General features: G+C 43.2%; 1 protein-coding gene across 1 annotated transcript in view; it reads left to right on the top strand.

Moving 5' to 3' along the window:
• HCN2 (hyperpolarization activated cyclic nucleotide gated potassium and sodium channel 2) overlaps positions 1 to 17039 on the top strand; it is a 51794-nt gene that overhangs the window by 22351 nt on the left and 12404 nt on the right. Inside the window, exons 3-5 of the mRNA XM_069962379.1 lie at positions 10714 to 10875; positions 14177 to 14395; positions 16541 to 16687. Coding sequence (XP_069818480.1) covers positions 10714 to 10875; positions 14177 to 14395; positions 16541 to 16687 — 528 coding nt within the window. The remainder of the gene's footprint in view (positions 1 to 10713; positions 10876 to 14176; positions 14396 to 16540; positions 16688 to 17039) is intronic.

The raw sequence follows: 17039 nt of genomic DNA on the forward strand, positions 1-17039 counted from the left end.
CTTTTTATTGCCCTATTTATCAGCCCATGTCTGTGGCTCATGGCATGCAAAGTGACTGACAAACAACCTTTAAATCTATATTATTAACCCTTTGAGGACCAGGCCCAAAATGACCCAGTGGACCGCGCAAATTTTGATCTTAGTGTTTCCATTTTTCCCTCCTCCCCTTCTAAGAACTCTAGCACTTTCAGTTTTTTATCTACAAGCCATGTGCGGGCTTATTTGTTACAGGAATAGTTGTACTGTGTAATGGCGTCATTCATTTTACCATAACATGTATGATGGAATCCCAAATATATTATTTATGAAGATATAAATTGGTGAAATCGCAAAAAAGAATGCAATATGGTAACGTTTGGGGGGTTCCTGTGTCTACGTAATGCACTATATGGTAACAGCGACATGATACTATTATTCTATAGGTCAGCCCGAACACAACCATATGCAGGTTTACGCAGATTCTCTAATGTTATATATTTTTTTTAAATGAAATCCTTTTTTTTTGGCAATTAATTATAAATAAAATGGGACTATTGTGACGCTTATAACGGTTTTATTTTTTCACCTACGGGGCTGTATGGGTTGTCATTTTTTCCGCCATGATCTCTAGTTTTTATTAATACCATATTTGTGAAGATGGCTTTTTATTAAAAATTTTTTATATATAATGTAACATAAAATCGGTAATCCGCACACTTTTTTCCCTCTTTCCGTGTACGCCGTTTACCGTTCGCAATGACGCTTGTTATATTTTAATAGATTGGACAATTACGCACGCTACGGTATATTATATGTTTATTTGTTTATTTATTTTTATATGTTTTATTTATATAATGGGAAAGGGGGGTGATTTCAACTTTTATTGGGGGAGGGGTTTTGGGGTAGTGTGTTAGTGTTTTTAACTTTTTTTTTTTTATACACATTTGAAGTCCCTTTGGGGGACTTTTACATAGATTAGTTTGATTTCTACACTGATGAATGCTATGCCATAGGCATAGCATTGATCAGTGTTATCGGCGATCTGCTCATTGAGCCTGCCTGTGCAGGCTTAGTGTAGCAGATCGCCGATCGGACCGCACGGAGGCAGGTGAGAGACCTCCGGCGGCCCGTTTTACCGATCGGGACCCCCGCAGTCACACTGCGGGGGTCCCGATCGGTAAGTGACAGGGGACTCCCCCTGTCACTTACACTTACACGTCGCAGTGCGACCGCGGCGTTTAAGGAGTAAATGACCTGCGGCAGCGCGATCGCTGCAGCGTGTCATTGCCGGTGAGGTCCCGGCTGCTGATTGCAGCCAGCCTTCACCTGCTATGAAGCGCGCTCCGCTCCGGAGCACGCTTCATAGCGGGAGAAACACCCAGGGCGTACAGTTACGCCCTAGGTCGTCTGGGGACAGACTTCCATGGCGTAACTATACGCCCTGGGTCGTCTAGGGGTTAAGGGATCAATAGGAAATATCAACCTGTTGTGACTGCTCTAGTGGCTAGTGTGGAAACTAATATTCTTATTATGTGGTAATAATGTTTATAATTCTGATTTAAATTTCAGACAATTTCCCGATGTTACATTTCCCTTTTAATGCAGATCTTAGTTTGCTTAACCTCTTAAGGACCCATGACGTACCGGTACGTCATGGATCACTGTCACTTAAGGACCCATGACGTAACGGTACGCGGGTCCTTTAAGAGGGCGCCGCGGACCGGCCGCATGCGATCGGGAGAGATGGCCTGCAGAAATACACATGCCGACGATCGCCGCTATTGGCTTATAAGTTCAGATCAGCCAATAGCGGCAATCGGAACCTTTCCGGGCCATCGGTGACCCGATGACCTGGAAAAAAATAGCGGTCGGTGCTGTCCGAGGATGGCACCAACCGCCATTACTGTAAAAAGTAATGGTGGTCACGGTGCCACCGGCCCGATCGCCGTGAACGGCCGTTCATGGCGATCAAAGTCCCCAAAAGTTATAAATACCTGCTCTGGACCCCTCAGCTAGGTAGCTGAGGGGTCCAGAGCAGGTATTTGTACATTACTCACCTGTCCCGGGGTCCTGATCGGCGTCTTCCGGGTTCGCGGCGTCCTGGTCTTCTGGTCGGGTCTTCGGCTCCTTCCGTGACGTCCCGTTCGGCTTTTTTCGGCTCCAGCGTCGTCTTTTTTCGGATCTTGCTCTCTGCTGCCCCCTAGCGGCTGATAAGTGTAATACACGTATCAGCCACTATAGGGATGTTCAGTATGTAATAAAGGTTTTTTTTGTTTTGTTTTTTTTCCAAATTTTTTTTGTTCTATTTTCCGCACCCTATCGCCGCTGAGTGTTGATCAGCATCGCACGAAAGTGCGCTGCTAATCAGCAACTCCTCCTTTTTGGCGTAGGGTGTTTTTTTTCTATATCCTACTGCCACGGTCTGCTGATAAGTGCCGCACATAAGTGCTGCACTTATCAGCAACACCATTTTTGGCGTAGGTCTTTTTTTTTATACTTACTGTAAAAAAACACGTAAAAAACACTATTACTACACTACACTACATTGAATAAAGTTTGACACTACACCACTACATACCCCATATACCAATCTCTATATAAAAGTGGCCCCCGGCGTGTTTTCGGTATCGGACGCATACGCTATTATTGCCTCCGACACCGAAACAGCCAGTGAGGATGAATGGGGGGATCCTTCGTTCCTCCATTCATCCTCATCCTCATCCTCCAATGACCTATCTGGGGGTAGCGTAGCGTACGCTGCCTCCCAGACACGTCTTTTCCGCCAGTACCGTCCCAATAAGAGATGACGGTATGGCGTAAAATTCTACTAACTCTGTGAGAGTACCTCAGGGTACACTTACAGATTTAGGGTACGTGCACACTGCGGAATGGCAAAGGATAACCCTTTGTGCATTCCGCAGCTGGCACCCGCCGGCGGACTGATGCAGGCGCGTGTCTCCACCCGTGTCATAGACTCCATGTTATGCACGGGCGGATTCCATCATCCGTCCAAAGAATGAATACGTTGGATGGAGAGCGGAATCCGCCCGTGCATAGAATGGAGTCTAAGACACGGACGGAGACGCACGCCCGCACGCACGCCCGCACCGGTGGGTGCCAGCTGCGGAATGCACAAAGGGTTATCCTTCGCCATTCCGCAGTGTGCACGTACCCTTAGAGTGTATGAAGGAAGGGACACCCGAATCCAGCCCCCAGATGCCCCCCCCCCATCCTCGGAGTTAGTGGGGAGATCATTCGGGAACTGATCTTCCCACTGCTGGATAAAGGTCACCACCTGTACGGGGATAACTTTTATACCAGCACACCCTCTTCCGGTCCCTCGCTGCCTGAGCTACTGTAGCTTGCGGCACGATCCGAAAATATCAGAAGCAGTAATAGAGCCCTAATATTTAGCAGCCATGGAGTGGACCCAGCGCTTCTGGATATGAAGGACCCCGTATCGCACCAGGGCAACATTTTCCAGGTGACGTCCCTGCACACAGGAGAACGGGAGACCCTAGAAGAAGTGCAGAGTGTGGGGTAATAGGGGGATCAGGAAGGACACCAGGGGTCACGTTGATCCAGGGATTATTCTGATTGCCATTATGGAGTGGGGAACAAATTTTTTTCCCTGTGATGTTTTGCCTTCCTCTGGATCAACACAGGTTGAATTTGATGGACACCTGTCATTTTCAACCTTATAAACTAATAATTGGCCTAATACCCCCAAATAAATTAGAATTGTCCCTTTTCCCCAGCTAAATAGGTATGGCCGCTATTCCCATTAGAGGATGCCATGATGCAATTACAAAGCCTCTGTGCTGCCAAGACAGTAGAAACCCCCCACAAGTGACCTCATTCTGGAAACTACACCCCATAAGGAATATAACAAGGGGGGCAGCGGGTATATGGCCCCCTGGTGATGGCCACATTTGGGACGTGAAAATGAAAAAAAAATGGTATTTTTTATTTTCACGGCACATGTTCTACACATGTGCCTTTCACCAGCGGGGTCCATATGCTCACTGTACCCCTCGTTAGATTCCTTATGGGGTGTAATTTCCAGAATGGGCTCACTTGTGGGGGGTTTCTACTGTCCTGGCAGCACAGGAGCTTTGTAATTGCGACATGGCCTGCATCCTCCATTCCAGCCTCTAAATGGCGCTCTGTCCCTTTGGTGGCTTGCCCTGTGCCCATATGGCACATTATGTCCACATGTGGGGAGTTTTCGTACTCAGGGGAAATTACCCTACACGTTTTGTGTTTATTTTCTTTTTTAACCCCTTGTGGAAATGGAAAAAAATCAAGGCTAGACCAACATTTAGTGTAATTGTTTTTTAATTTTTACTCTAAATCATTGATCTTGTCATGATTTTTTCATTTTCACAAGGGGCTAAAAGAGAAAAAAAAAACACAAAATGTGTAGACCAATTTCCCCTGAGTACGGAAATACCCGACATGTGGACATAAAGCGCCATGCGGGTGCAGGGTAAGCCTCCAAAGAGAAGGAGCGCCATTTGGTTTTTTGAGGCTGGATTTGGATGGAATGGATTTCGAGGGGCCATGTTGCATTTAAAAGGCCCCTGTGTTGCCAAGACAGTTGAAACCCCCCACAAGTGACCCCATTATGGAAACTGCACCCCTCAAGGAATGTAACAAGGGGTGAAGTGAGCATATGGACCCCACTGGTGACGGGCACAAATGTGGAACAATGTGGCGTGAAAATGAAATATTACATTTTTTACAATATAATGTTGGTTTAGCCTTGAATTTATCATTTTCACAAGGGGTTAAAAGAGAAAAAAAAAACACAAAATGTGTAGAGCAATTTCCCCCGAGTCCGTAAATACCCCACATGTGGACATAAAGCGCCATGTGGGCGCGGGGCAAGCCTCCAAAGGGAAGGAGCGCCATTTGGATTTTGGAGGTTGGATTTGGCTAGAATAAATGATGAACGCCATGTCGCATTTACAGAGCCCGGGTGCTGCCAAAACACTGGAAACCCCCCACAAGTGACCCCATTCTGGAAACTACACCCCACAAGGAATCATTTGTGCCCGTCACCAGTGGAGTCCATATCCTCATTGCACCCCTTGTTAGATTCCTTGAGGGGTGTAGTTTCCAGAATGGGGTCCCTTGTGGGGGGGTTCCAGTGTTTTGGCAGCACGAGAGCTCTATAAATGCGACGTGGCCCTTGAAATCCATTCCAGTGAAATCCAGCTTCCAAAAGCCAATTGCCGCTCCTTCCCTTTGGAGACTCGTCCTGCACCCGCTTGGCACTTTATGTCCACATGTGGGGTATTTCCGTACTAGGGAGAAACTGCGCTACATATTTGGGTTTTTTTTTTCCTTTTATCCCTTTGTGAAAATTAAAAATTGAAGTCTAGAACAACGTTTTAGTGTAAAAAATACTTTTGTCTTTTTTCACGCCACATTGTTCGGAAAATCTGCGAAGCACCTGTGGGGTCCAAATGCTCACCGCACCCCTTGTTACATTCCTTGAGGGGTGTAGTTTTCTAAATGGTGTCCCTTTAGGGGTGTTTTTTAGGTTTTGGCACCCCAGAGCCTCTGCCAACCTGAAGTGGTACAGTCAGAAATTATCAAATATAACGGAGCCATTGAAATTCACTAGGCGCTCCCTTATATCTGAGGCTTGTGGTTGCGTCAAATAGCGCAATAGGGCCACATATGGGGTATTTCTATAAAGTGCAAAAACGGGGCAATAAATATTGGGGTGCATTTCTCTGGTAGTAGGTTCATAATTATGAAAAATATTGGATTACAATAAAATCTCTGCACAGAAAATTAAAATTTTCAAATTTCTTACACACTTAGCTTTTATTTCTGTGACTCCCCTAAAGGGTTAAAAAACTTTCTGGATGTGCTTTTACAGAGTTTGGGGGGGTGCAGTTTCTGAAATGGAGTGCTTTGTGGGGCTTTCTAACACACAGTCCCCTCAAATACACTTTAAACCTGAACAGGTCCCTAAAAATATCTGATTTTGAAATTTTACTGAAAATTTGGAAATTTGCTGCTAATGTTTTACGCTTTCTATTGTCTAAAAAAAATGAAAGATAGTTTAATAAATGCTGCCACCATAAAGTAGACATGTTGCTAATGCTATTTAATATATAATTTATGTGGTATAACCATTTTCTGTATAAGCAGAAAAGTCTTAAAGTTGGAAAAATGCATTTTTTCACAATTTTTCACGCTATTTTGTTTTTTTTTCATAAAGATTCGTTATTAGTATCGACTCCAATTTACTAGAAATGTGAAGTACAATACGTCACGAGAAAACAATCTCAGAATCGTTCGGATAGGTAAAAGCATCCCGAAGTTATTAATGAATAAAGTGACACAGGTCATATTCATAAAATTTGCTCCGGTCCTTAAGACCATTTCAGGCCCGGTCCTTAAGGGGTTAAAGGAGAAGTCCGGCAAAAATTTTATTAAAGTATTATATTGCCCCTTAAAAGTTATACAAATCACCAATATACACTTATTACAGGAAGTGCTTTTTTTTCCCTGCACTTACTACTGCATCAAGGCTTTACTTACTGGATAAAATGGTGATGTCACGACCTGACTCCCAGAGCTGAGCGGGCTGTGGCTGCTGGAGAGGATGATGGCAGAGGGATGCTCAGTGTCCCTCCAGTGCCCTGTGTCCCTCAGTGTCCCCTCTGCCATCATCCTCTCCAGCAGCCACAGCCCGCACAGCTCTGGGAGTCGGATTGTGACATCACCATTTTATCCAGGAAGTGAAGCCTTGATGTAGTAGTAAGTGCAGGGAAAAAAAGCACTTTATAAACATTTCCCATAATAAGTGTATATTGGTGATTTGTATAACTTTTGGTGAGCAATACAATACTTTAAAAAAAAATTTGAACGGACTTCTTTAAGCAGATAGTAAATCACTGATCCATGAAGTTCAGCCTGGTGATAGGTTGTAACGGTAACCTGCTTCATCTCCCATTAAGAAGCAGCTTTGGCTGTATCACCACTTTGGAGAGAAGAGCTCTGGAAGCTGTCTGTATTGTTCTGCATGAATGGGAAGCTTTTTTCCTTTGCATCATATCACTGAGCAAATCTCATGAGGTTTCCTATTTCTGCAGTAGCACAGATGGAATTGAGCTGGCAAATAGTACTGTGTACCCCTGCATCTGCCCAATTTTGCAGGGTTCACTAGCCCTTTTTTTCCTCAATTCTAGAAGGCTGGTGTATATATATAGCTATAATTATAGATAGAGATAGAGCGTGTGTGTGTGTGTATATATATATATATATATACACATGTCCATTATGGCAAAATATACACCAGCTAGACCACTACTTTTACAAAAGAGTGGTTGTCAGTAACCTAGATAACAAGCTGTCAACAGTGGGAGGAAAGAGAAGGACATCAGCGCAAGCCAACAGAGCAGTAAAGAGGTAATACAGCTAGGGCCAGAAGACTGCAGAGCAGGAGCAGTAGGGACAGTGAGGACTTTCTGCTTTCACTCCTAGAGATAACAACAGGGAGGATGTTACAAACAATCTCAAATAGTGGATGTGGGGGAAAGGAGCCTTAAAGGACAGCTCCCACGGACTGGAAAAAGAGAGAACAGATACAAGGCAGTCCATAGAGGAGACTCATATAAGCAGTAATATGTATGTTGCAGTGAAATGATAGATCCAGGGATTTGTTCAAATCCCAGGAAATGATGAAATGACCGCGCCGTTCCATCATTTCCCTAGGGAATCGATCAAATCACTGACCTCCGCTCTGCTCCCCATCCATCCCGCCGCCATATGCCTGCAGGGAGGTGTGCCGCTTCGGTCCCGTCTGCCCCGCCCTGCGACATGTCTCCTGCTCCCCCGGCCTGTCCGCTTTGCTCCCTGTCCACCCCGCTGCCATATGCCTACCGGGAGGGGTGCCACTCCGGTCCCGTCAGCCCCGCCACCATATGCCTGCCGGGAGGTGTGCCGCTTTGGTCCCATCCACCCCACCCTGCAACATGCCTCCTGCTTTCCCGGCCTGTCCGCGCTGCTCTCCGTCCGCCCCAACGCCGTATGCCTGCCAGGAGGTGTGCTGCTCTGCTCCTCGTCCGCCTCTGGTCTCGTCTGCCCCACCACCATATGTCTGCCGGGAGGTGTGCCCCTCTGCTCCCCGTCCGCCCCGCCACCATATGCCTGCTGGGGAGGTGTGCCACTCTGCTCCCCTATCTGCCTCCACCGCCATGCCTGCCCGGAGTTCTTGTCCTCCCCCGCCGCCATATGCCTGCCATTAAGTGTGCCGCTCTGCTCCCTCGTCAGCCTCCGCTGCCAAACATAAAGCCGGGTGACTCCTCAATCGTTCATTCCATCATTTCCCTGAAAGAGTTCAGTGATTTCATCTAATTCCAAGGAAATGATGGAACGGTGTGTTCATCTCATCATTTCCCGGGATTTTATTAAATCCCTGGATTCTATATGTACATATATATTTATATATTTTTTACATGTGTAAGGCTGCATTTACACACACAGCTAATCAACCAGTTTATCTGACATGTTATTGAAGCAAATGGATTTGAAAAGAGGAGAAATCTCAGTCTTTACTTTATGACCTGTTCTCTGTTTATAGTCTGTTCCTCGCTTTGGCGTCAATGATCTGTCAGAAAAAGGAGAGCAGTGGACAGCTTAGGCACCCTGAATTCCGAGCGGAGTCCGTGACGGGGATTCAGCTCGGAATTTCGTCGCTGATTCCTCAGTGTGAACTGACCCACATTTGTCAATTATCTGTGTGTGTGTGTAAACGCAGCCTTAGCGTTAGAATCGTCTAATAAATAATAATAATGATTGATAATAGCATTGTAACAGTTATCTCAATGCTCAGCCAGATGTCTAGTGTCAAGGCTTTGGAAGGGCTGAAAATGGGTTGCCATAATGGCAGTGTAGATCATGTGAACACAGCCTAAATGGCGCAGTACATGATATTTCTAGTGAAGGATCCACCATGCCAATAGAATGAGCAGTGCGGGGATGAAGACTGCTAGGAGGGGGAGGGGCGGTTCCAATTTTGGTTTAAATTAACATACTGATCAAAATGTTCACCAAAACTTTTTCTGCAACCAGCTTTATTTATATAAAAGGCTTTTTGAATACTGCCAGGACTTGCAGAACTACCACACAGTAAGTGACAGCTCTCTCTCTCCATACGCATTTCCAGTTGTGTAGGAAGCAGGACCCTCAGGCTTCGCTATGATTACTAGCAGCATTTATACAGCTTTTTGCATGAAAATTATAACTCAGATCATACAATTCTATATACCTTCTATCCTATGCTAGAGGGAAGCACAGGAAACCTGATATATCCACTTGTAGAAGAATTTCTGCTGTAAGTATAGTGTATAGTGTATAGTGTAGAAATGGACATATATTAGTAAATTTGAAGCTGCGGTAGCAGCCACAGTTGGGTCTTTCATTACTATTGGTGATCATACCATGGAGTGGTACCACAGCAAAATCTATATAAAATTCTTCTGCTAAAAAATAAGCATATTTGTTTAGATAGTTTTTGTGTAGGGGAAATATAAAAAGTAGATGCCTTTAACAGCAAATTAGATTGCTTCTTTAGTTTTTTAGAGCCCCTTTAAAAAAAATGTAAGAATTGGTCTGATTGCTTGCAATGGGCATCTACTCCACTGCTCCTTTGAACAAAGTTTGATAAATTTCTCCCCTATGCTTTTAATGTTATTTTTATGAAACAACAGTAGCCAAGAGCCAGGGAAACCAATAGCCATCTGGACATTTATGACATATCCACAGCGAAGGGGTCTGTTTCAAGCACTTTTTGTAGCTCTCATTGACTTTTATGGGAAATGTGCAAACAGACATTCATGGCGTATACTGTGTATAGTGTTTAAAGATTTAAGATTTTAGAACAGAACTAAATCGTGCCACTTTTAGTAGCCCCTGCCACCACAGCCTATCCCACTTGCAGTAGTCGCTCATAGTCCCCTTTATTGCATCCAGTAGTCACTGCCAGATACTGAAGTGATGTGAGTTAGAGGAAGAGAATAACACAGATTAGATTTGTGCACTAAGGCAGGATTCACACCACAATTGTGCCTTCTGAGGCATGGATACGTTGGCACCCTGTTGAAATCAGGTGCTGATGCATCTTTGCACAGACAGGCACTAACTCCACTTGCTTTTTTGGCCCAAAAGTAGCCCACAATTGGGTGATCTCTCGCACATTGTCACCTGCAGCTAGCCACATTTTTATGTCTGAGTAAAAACCTTTATACCTTTAGGAAATGACCCAAACATAGTCACTAGCTATGTTCTGTATATAAAAGAAAATGGGGTCTGTGCCTGTCAACACCTTTCAGTGCACCCTAAGATGCAGTGGCTTTTATGTTAAAGGGATTTTCTGGTTTTAGCAGCACATTCACTGACAACAAGCAAATATCTTGAAAATGGTAAGGAATGAAAACATAACATACTTTATACAGTTGTTTATAAGTTGTCAATATGGCCTATTAGGGCTGCTGCATGGGAACTGTCTGGTCCTTGCTTTCCCCAGTAACATCAGCTGTTTATCTGGATTACCAGGGGTACTCAGCTGATCAGCCACATTTTCAAAAGAAGTTGCCTCTAATTACTGTTGGCTACGATTATTTATACATTTTCTCAGGTGTTTTTTTTTTAGCTTGTGTTGATGTGGATGGCAACATTCTATGAATGTTTTTCTTATGTTTTTTTTTCCAGATTTTCCATATGACCTATGACCTGGCTAGTGCTGTGATGCGGATCTTTAACTTGATCGCCATGATGCTCTTGTTATGCCACTGGGATGGATGTCTTCAGTTCCTTGTCCCTATGCTTCAAGAATTCCCCAGTAACTGTTGGGTGTCCATTAACAAAATGGTTGTAAGTAGCCTTTACAGATCTCAGGGATTTGTGTAGTATTTGGCTTAACCACTATTCATTTCACGACTGTAAATCATAATCCTAGAATGAGATGGAGATGATACATTGATTACTTTATTCTAACATTTAGTCCTGTGTTCTTGAGTACTATTAAAGTTTTAATTAAAAGTCTGAGTCTCTTTGGGAAAGTGTTAAGCCATAAGGCTGTGGTAATACACAGCAGTTTTACATCTCAGAAAATGCCACTAAAAACTACAGTTTTTCTTTATTTTTTAAGTTTTTATTGATTCAGTTTTTTACACATTCCAGCTCAATAGATATGGAGGTCTAGCAAACCCCAAATGACACTCTTTGGCCTTCATTGGGTACATATGGTTTCATGGATCTGTTTAACACATGTGCCAGGACCTGTGCCAGCATTTACGTAAAAGGACAATTATCAGCCAGCAAATGAGAAATCACCAATCTGTTGGCTAATCATCTTTTTATAGCTAGCCTGTTGCACGTCTTCCCATGTAAATGGGAATGAGCTATTGACTGCGCTCAAAGTGATCCTAAAATAAAAACGAATGTGCATATAGCCTAAATCTCAGTACTTACATTTATATAAGGAAGGAGCTTTGCACATAGCTTCCAATAAAAAGAACCTACTATATTGTGTATGCTGCGCCTATGCAGATTTTTGTGTCCCCCAGGGCTGGAATTGGGTGTGGCTTTCTGCCCAGCATAGATTTAGCAGCTGGGTGCCTCCATCCAAATGCAAATGCATAGAGTTGGATGCTGTCTGTCAATACTGTGTCCTCCTTCATTGTTATGTTACCAGAGATTGCTGCAGACAGCTGGCAGTAAGCTGCTGCACAGGAATATGCTGGAGGGTAGTAGGTGAGCAGCTGGGGTGGTTCTTTGTAGCTGGGACTACTAGATGCTACAAACCAGTCCGGTGGTGCGTTTATTCAGAGAGATTTAATCGCTTTCTAAAGCCAAAGCCAGGAACAGACTATAAACAGGGAACAGGTCATAAAGGAAAGACTGGGGTTTCTCCTTTTCTCAAATCCATTCCTGGCTTTGGCTTCAATAATCTGTCAGATAAATCTCTCTGTGTAAACACACCATAAAAAAGGCAAAATTACAGTGGCTGGTTGATAAATAACCAGATTCAGCGTACACGAGGTGTGGGGAACAGGCTGTGGATCTGTACCTTCTGGCAGAGCATGCTTCTCCTCTTGCACACTTATGTTGGGCCGTATTTGGTCAATAACCACCAGAATGCGACAGAATCCCCCATGCAGAAGAGATTGCTCTCTTACACTTGTGGCGCAGCACTTAAAACAATTTTTGGTGTGGTTGCAACCAGAATGCCCTACTCTCCACCTGTTCTTAGACATATTTACTACATATGGACTAGGTCCAAGCCTCCCTACAAAAAGGAAATTCTTTTGGCTCATGGAAACCCATTTTTCAAATCCTCCCAGACCACATCAAAATTTGAATATTTGAATTCTTCATAAGTACTACTTATTCCTCAAGATACCTATTTCAAATTCCATGGTCCCATTTCTTTCTGCAGTGTTACTTTGGTCTGGATTAATGGCTCTATGTCCCCTCACCTACCTACCCCTATTCCTCATCCCCTCCTCCTTATCCCCTGCATTGCCATTTCTTCTATATTCTTTTGATTTATTGCCAGCATGTTTGAGGAACTACATATATAATGACAGAGCGCCCTTATATTCTCCTACCTGACAGACTTATCCCTTCATGTCACCATATTGAGACACTCATACTGGAGGATACCTAGTATTTTGTGGAGTCATATACTCTCTCCTTACATGATGTTGCTGCAATGGTTACATCCACTGTTACCTCACATTATGTCCTGTTACCCACTGGACCTCTGCCCTACCCTGCTCCTTTTCCCTCCCACTCTTCCTTCCCCCTCCCCATTATTGAATATGGTTTTACTTTTTGTGAAAATGCAATAAAAGGTTTTACAGAAAAGAATAGGGGGCAGATGGGATGGAGTAACACATGACTGACACACGATAGCTTTGTAGACAAAGATTTTCATAGAAGTTGTATACATCAAACAGTAGGATTTTTATTAAATTAATGACTGAATAACAAAATGATTTTAAAATTTCCCATAGCTATTAAAATCCTTGTCCTCATGTTCATTGTTCAACACAGGGTTAATCCAAGGAATAACCCCTAATTATTTTCTGTTCACTGGATTGGATATCACATACCTTCATATAGGGCTTCTCATGCAGGGTTAGATCATTTATTGTTAACAGAACTGTATGTGAAAAGGGTTAAGTCCTTGAAGCTTTGTCTGTATCTCAGCTTGGCACAGAAGGCTGGTGCCGGTTGGCTGCTAAGTGGCACAAGAGAAACCACGGAAGGGCAGAAGAGAGGGATCAGTGACTTGGTTTGTGTGTCAGCTGGAATCGCATGGCTCAGCGCAGGAATAATAATAGATTTTTCTCTCTTCTGTCACTCTTCACTTCACCTCCTTGTTGTGTCCTTTCTGTTGTTGTATGTTCCTGTCTCCTATTTTTAGACCTTATCTGATTTTGTGCCATTGTCTTTCCTTCCATGTTTGTCATAAGATCTGCTTGTAATCCCTTGAGTTGCCATCTTATATCTCTCAATATTCTTCTTCCAAATTTTCCATCATCTGCAGCCTTCACATTCTGAGGATACCCTGTGTTCTATTGTGGATACATTTAACATAATATATTTGTCTATGTTCACCACCACCTCTGATCTCTGTCTTCCTTGCATGATTTGCCTACAACCATCTCACTTTCTCTACTTTCTCTGGCTCTCTCTTCTTTCAGCCCAAGTGAGGTTTCTTCGTTCTGCTGCTTTGGGTAAAGTGTATTCTAAGCAGTGTCTGTAGTTGGATCTTTTGGTCTGTATATGTGTTAGAGGGTTGTTTATGGGACACGACTTAGAAATGCAATGTAGTTGTGCATGAATGTGTAGCACAGTGTTTGCACAAGTGCGTGGGTGCACTTTATTGATGCTCGCTCCTTGATGGTTGCAGCATGCATTATTACATGGTTACTTATGGACATGAAGCTCATGTCCTTGCACAGAACGTGTACACATCTATGGCATGCCCCATCCATGCCACATTTAAGCACGGGCACGAAAAAATTGGGATGTGCACTTATGTTTACTTATTAGAGAGGGTTTGCTATACTGTATAAAGGCTCATTTTCAGCCTGTATTAGCAGGATGGGGATGGGCAGCACTAAGGAAAGTGTTTAATTTTGCTTTTTGTGCTCTTGCACAGAATGATTCGTGGAGTGAACTGTACTCCTTCGCCCTTTTCAAGGCCATGAGCCACATGCTGTGTATCGGTTATGGACGCCAAGCTCCAGAGAGCATGTCTGATATCTGGCTCACTATGCTGAGCATGATCGTGGGTGCCACATGCTATGCCATGTTTATTGGACATGCCACTGCTCTTATCCAGTCACTGGACTCCTCTCGCAGACAGTATCAAGAAAAGGTGAGTTTTTCTTTGTGACTAACAACCCATCTAAATGACTCATTCTTCTTTATACCCCATATTTTCATTTTCCAGTGTAGATTAAAAAATAAAAGTTTTTTTGAACTTTGACCCAGTATGTTATCAGACATCTTAGCTTATTTATTTTTTTATTAGCATCGACCTTCAGAAGTGTGGGGCTGCTCAAATGTGCCCCAAAGTGGATGTTTCTGAGAGTTTTTGTGTGCTTTCCTAGTAGAATTTGGTGGCAAAAAGATATCCTGTGGGTGAGGATTGGTATACTGGAAAGTATTTGTATTAGGCTGCAACACAGTAAAATCAAAGATTTACTTTGACAAGTTACAAAAAATCCACAGTTAAATGACTTTTCCTTAAGTCAGAAGTTGCAGTTTTAAGTACATTTAGCAGGCGCCCTCTGTATGTGCACACAACAGATTCCCAGCAGAGAACCCAGCGGATTCCGCCACACACCCCTGCTTGTAGGAATCTGCTATAGAATGGAGCCTATGGGACAGATGGAAAATCAAGCGGGGACGTGCAGCAAAATCCGCTTGAAGTTCTCCGCTCGGAATCCGTAGTGTGCACATAGCCTAAGTGTTGTAAATTCTTCTCACGCTGGCATGCTCAGCAATCATTTCCCTTTTTTTTGCTTTTGTACTTTGTGTTATGTTCTACTGATTTCTGTAATGTCTGTATTACATGTAATGTGTCCCCTAAATCCCTTTATACTAGCAAGCACCAAGCCAAATGAACACCAATCCTTATTATGTTTATGAAGTAATACAACAAATACTATTCGTGGTACCAATTTTCCACCAATACTTCTATGATTGATTCTGTCAGCTACATGTATGCATGTTTCAGCGCTAGGGAAGAGAACAGAAAAACATACTAAAAGATCAAACAAAGTAACATTTATAATAATGGGGGTAGTTGTTTCTATACCTCTATAATATATTATATTAGTAGGTGAATGTTTAGAGCAAAATGTATCCAGATGTTGTCATAGGACTTGGGTAAGACTAGTAAGTCACTTCCATGACTTAAAGCGACTCTGTACCCACAATCTGACCCCCCCAAACCACTTGTACCTTCGGATAGCTGCTTTTAATCCAAGATCTGTCCTGGGGTCGTTCAGCAGGTGATGCAGTTATTGTCCTAAAAAACAACTTTTAAACTGGCAGCCCCAATCCCTACAGGCGTGGCCTAAAATATCTGTGCCCTAACTTTTCACCACCCCTCCCTCCCTCCTCCCTGCCCTCTTCATAATTAGGAATGCTCCAGGCATATTGTCTCCTATTCATCAGCTGTGTTAGCACGGCACATGGGCTGGATCGTTAAGGCACCTGTGCAATGTTCAGACAGGAGAAAATGTTCTAGGGGCATTCCTAATGATGAAGAGGGTGGGGAGGAGGGACAGAGGGGTGGCGCAAAGTTAGGGCACAGATATTCTAGGCCACGGCCGTTTGACACAGGGCTGCAAGTTTAAAAGTTGATTTTTTAGGACAATAACTGCATCACCTGCCGAACCGACCCCAGGACAGATCTTGAATTAAAAGCAGCTATCCGAAGGTACAAGTGGTTTTGGGGGGACAGATTTGTGGGTACAGAGTCGCTTTAATGTCTGGGTCTGGGTCAGGGCCATTTATACTTTTTTAGCTGAAGCTGAATTCAGGTAGCTAAATTTTGGGCAGAAAAGCACAGGAATTGTCAGCATGTTATTTCTACATATACTGCGCCATCTGCTGCATCCTGCAGGTATTGAAGCCTGTCTGATCTACTAAATTAAGGGAAATAGCACTATACTTGGCTGGAGTTCTCCTTTAATTTCCCTGCAGTGCAACTGCAATACACAGTATTCATAAAAATCAGTGAGCTGTCTATTAAATACTCGAACATACAGGGCTGCCAAGAGAAGACCCTCTTTGTAGCAGCTATCTGTTGTGGACAATTTTTTGAGTGTCCTAAGCTATAGACCCCTTCTTATTAACTCACAATTCCCTAATAGGACATTTTAAAATATTGTCTGAAACAGGCCTCCATTTAAAATTACATTCTGGCCACTTTTGGAGGGATGTTGTGGGTGAATGTTGTGTCTTTATTCTAATGACTCGCCTGTGATATTGTGTCTGATCATATTTACAGTACAAGCAAGTAGAGCAATACATGTCCTTCCATAAACTGCCTGCAGATTTTCGCCAAAGGATTCATGATTACTATGAACATCGCTACCAAGGAAAGATGTTTGATGAAGACAGCATCCTGGAGGAGCTGAATGAACCCTTAAGGGAGGTAAGAAGCTCTTGATGAATAGCAATGGATTTTCATAAAAGAGTCATTAATAGGATCTATTTCTATATGGATAGGAAATCTCAACATATACAAACCTAAACTCTAACACCCCCCTTCCGAAAAAAAATGGTTATCCCTCCATTATCTGAAAACAGATGGGCACTTGGTGGAAGTTTTACCTCAATGTGTAAAGACATGTATAAAAAATTGTATTTGTGTATAATAGTCTGACCCAAGAAGAGTCTGAGGGTTTCTTCACACACAGAGATTTATTTGATAGATTTTTGAAGCCAAAGTCAGGAATAGATTTGAAAAGAGGAGGAATCTCAGTCTTTTCTTTATTAATGATTCT

The sequence above is a fragment of the Dendropsophus ebraccatus genome, chromosome 3 (genome assembly GCF_027789765.1).
Source record: "Dendropsophus ebraccatus isolate aDenEbr1 chromosome 3, aDenEbr1.pat, whole genome shotgun sequence".
Taxonomy (NCBI): domain Eukaryota; kingdom Metazoa; phylum Chordata; class Amphibia; order Anura; family Hylidae; genus Dendropsophus; species Dendropsophus ebraccatus.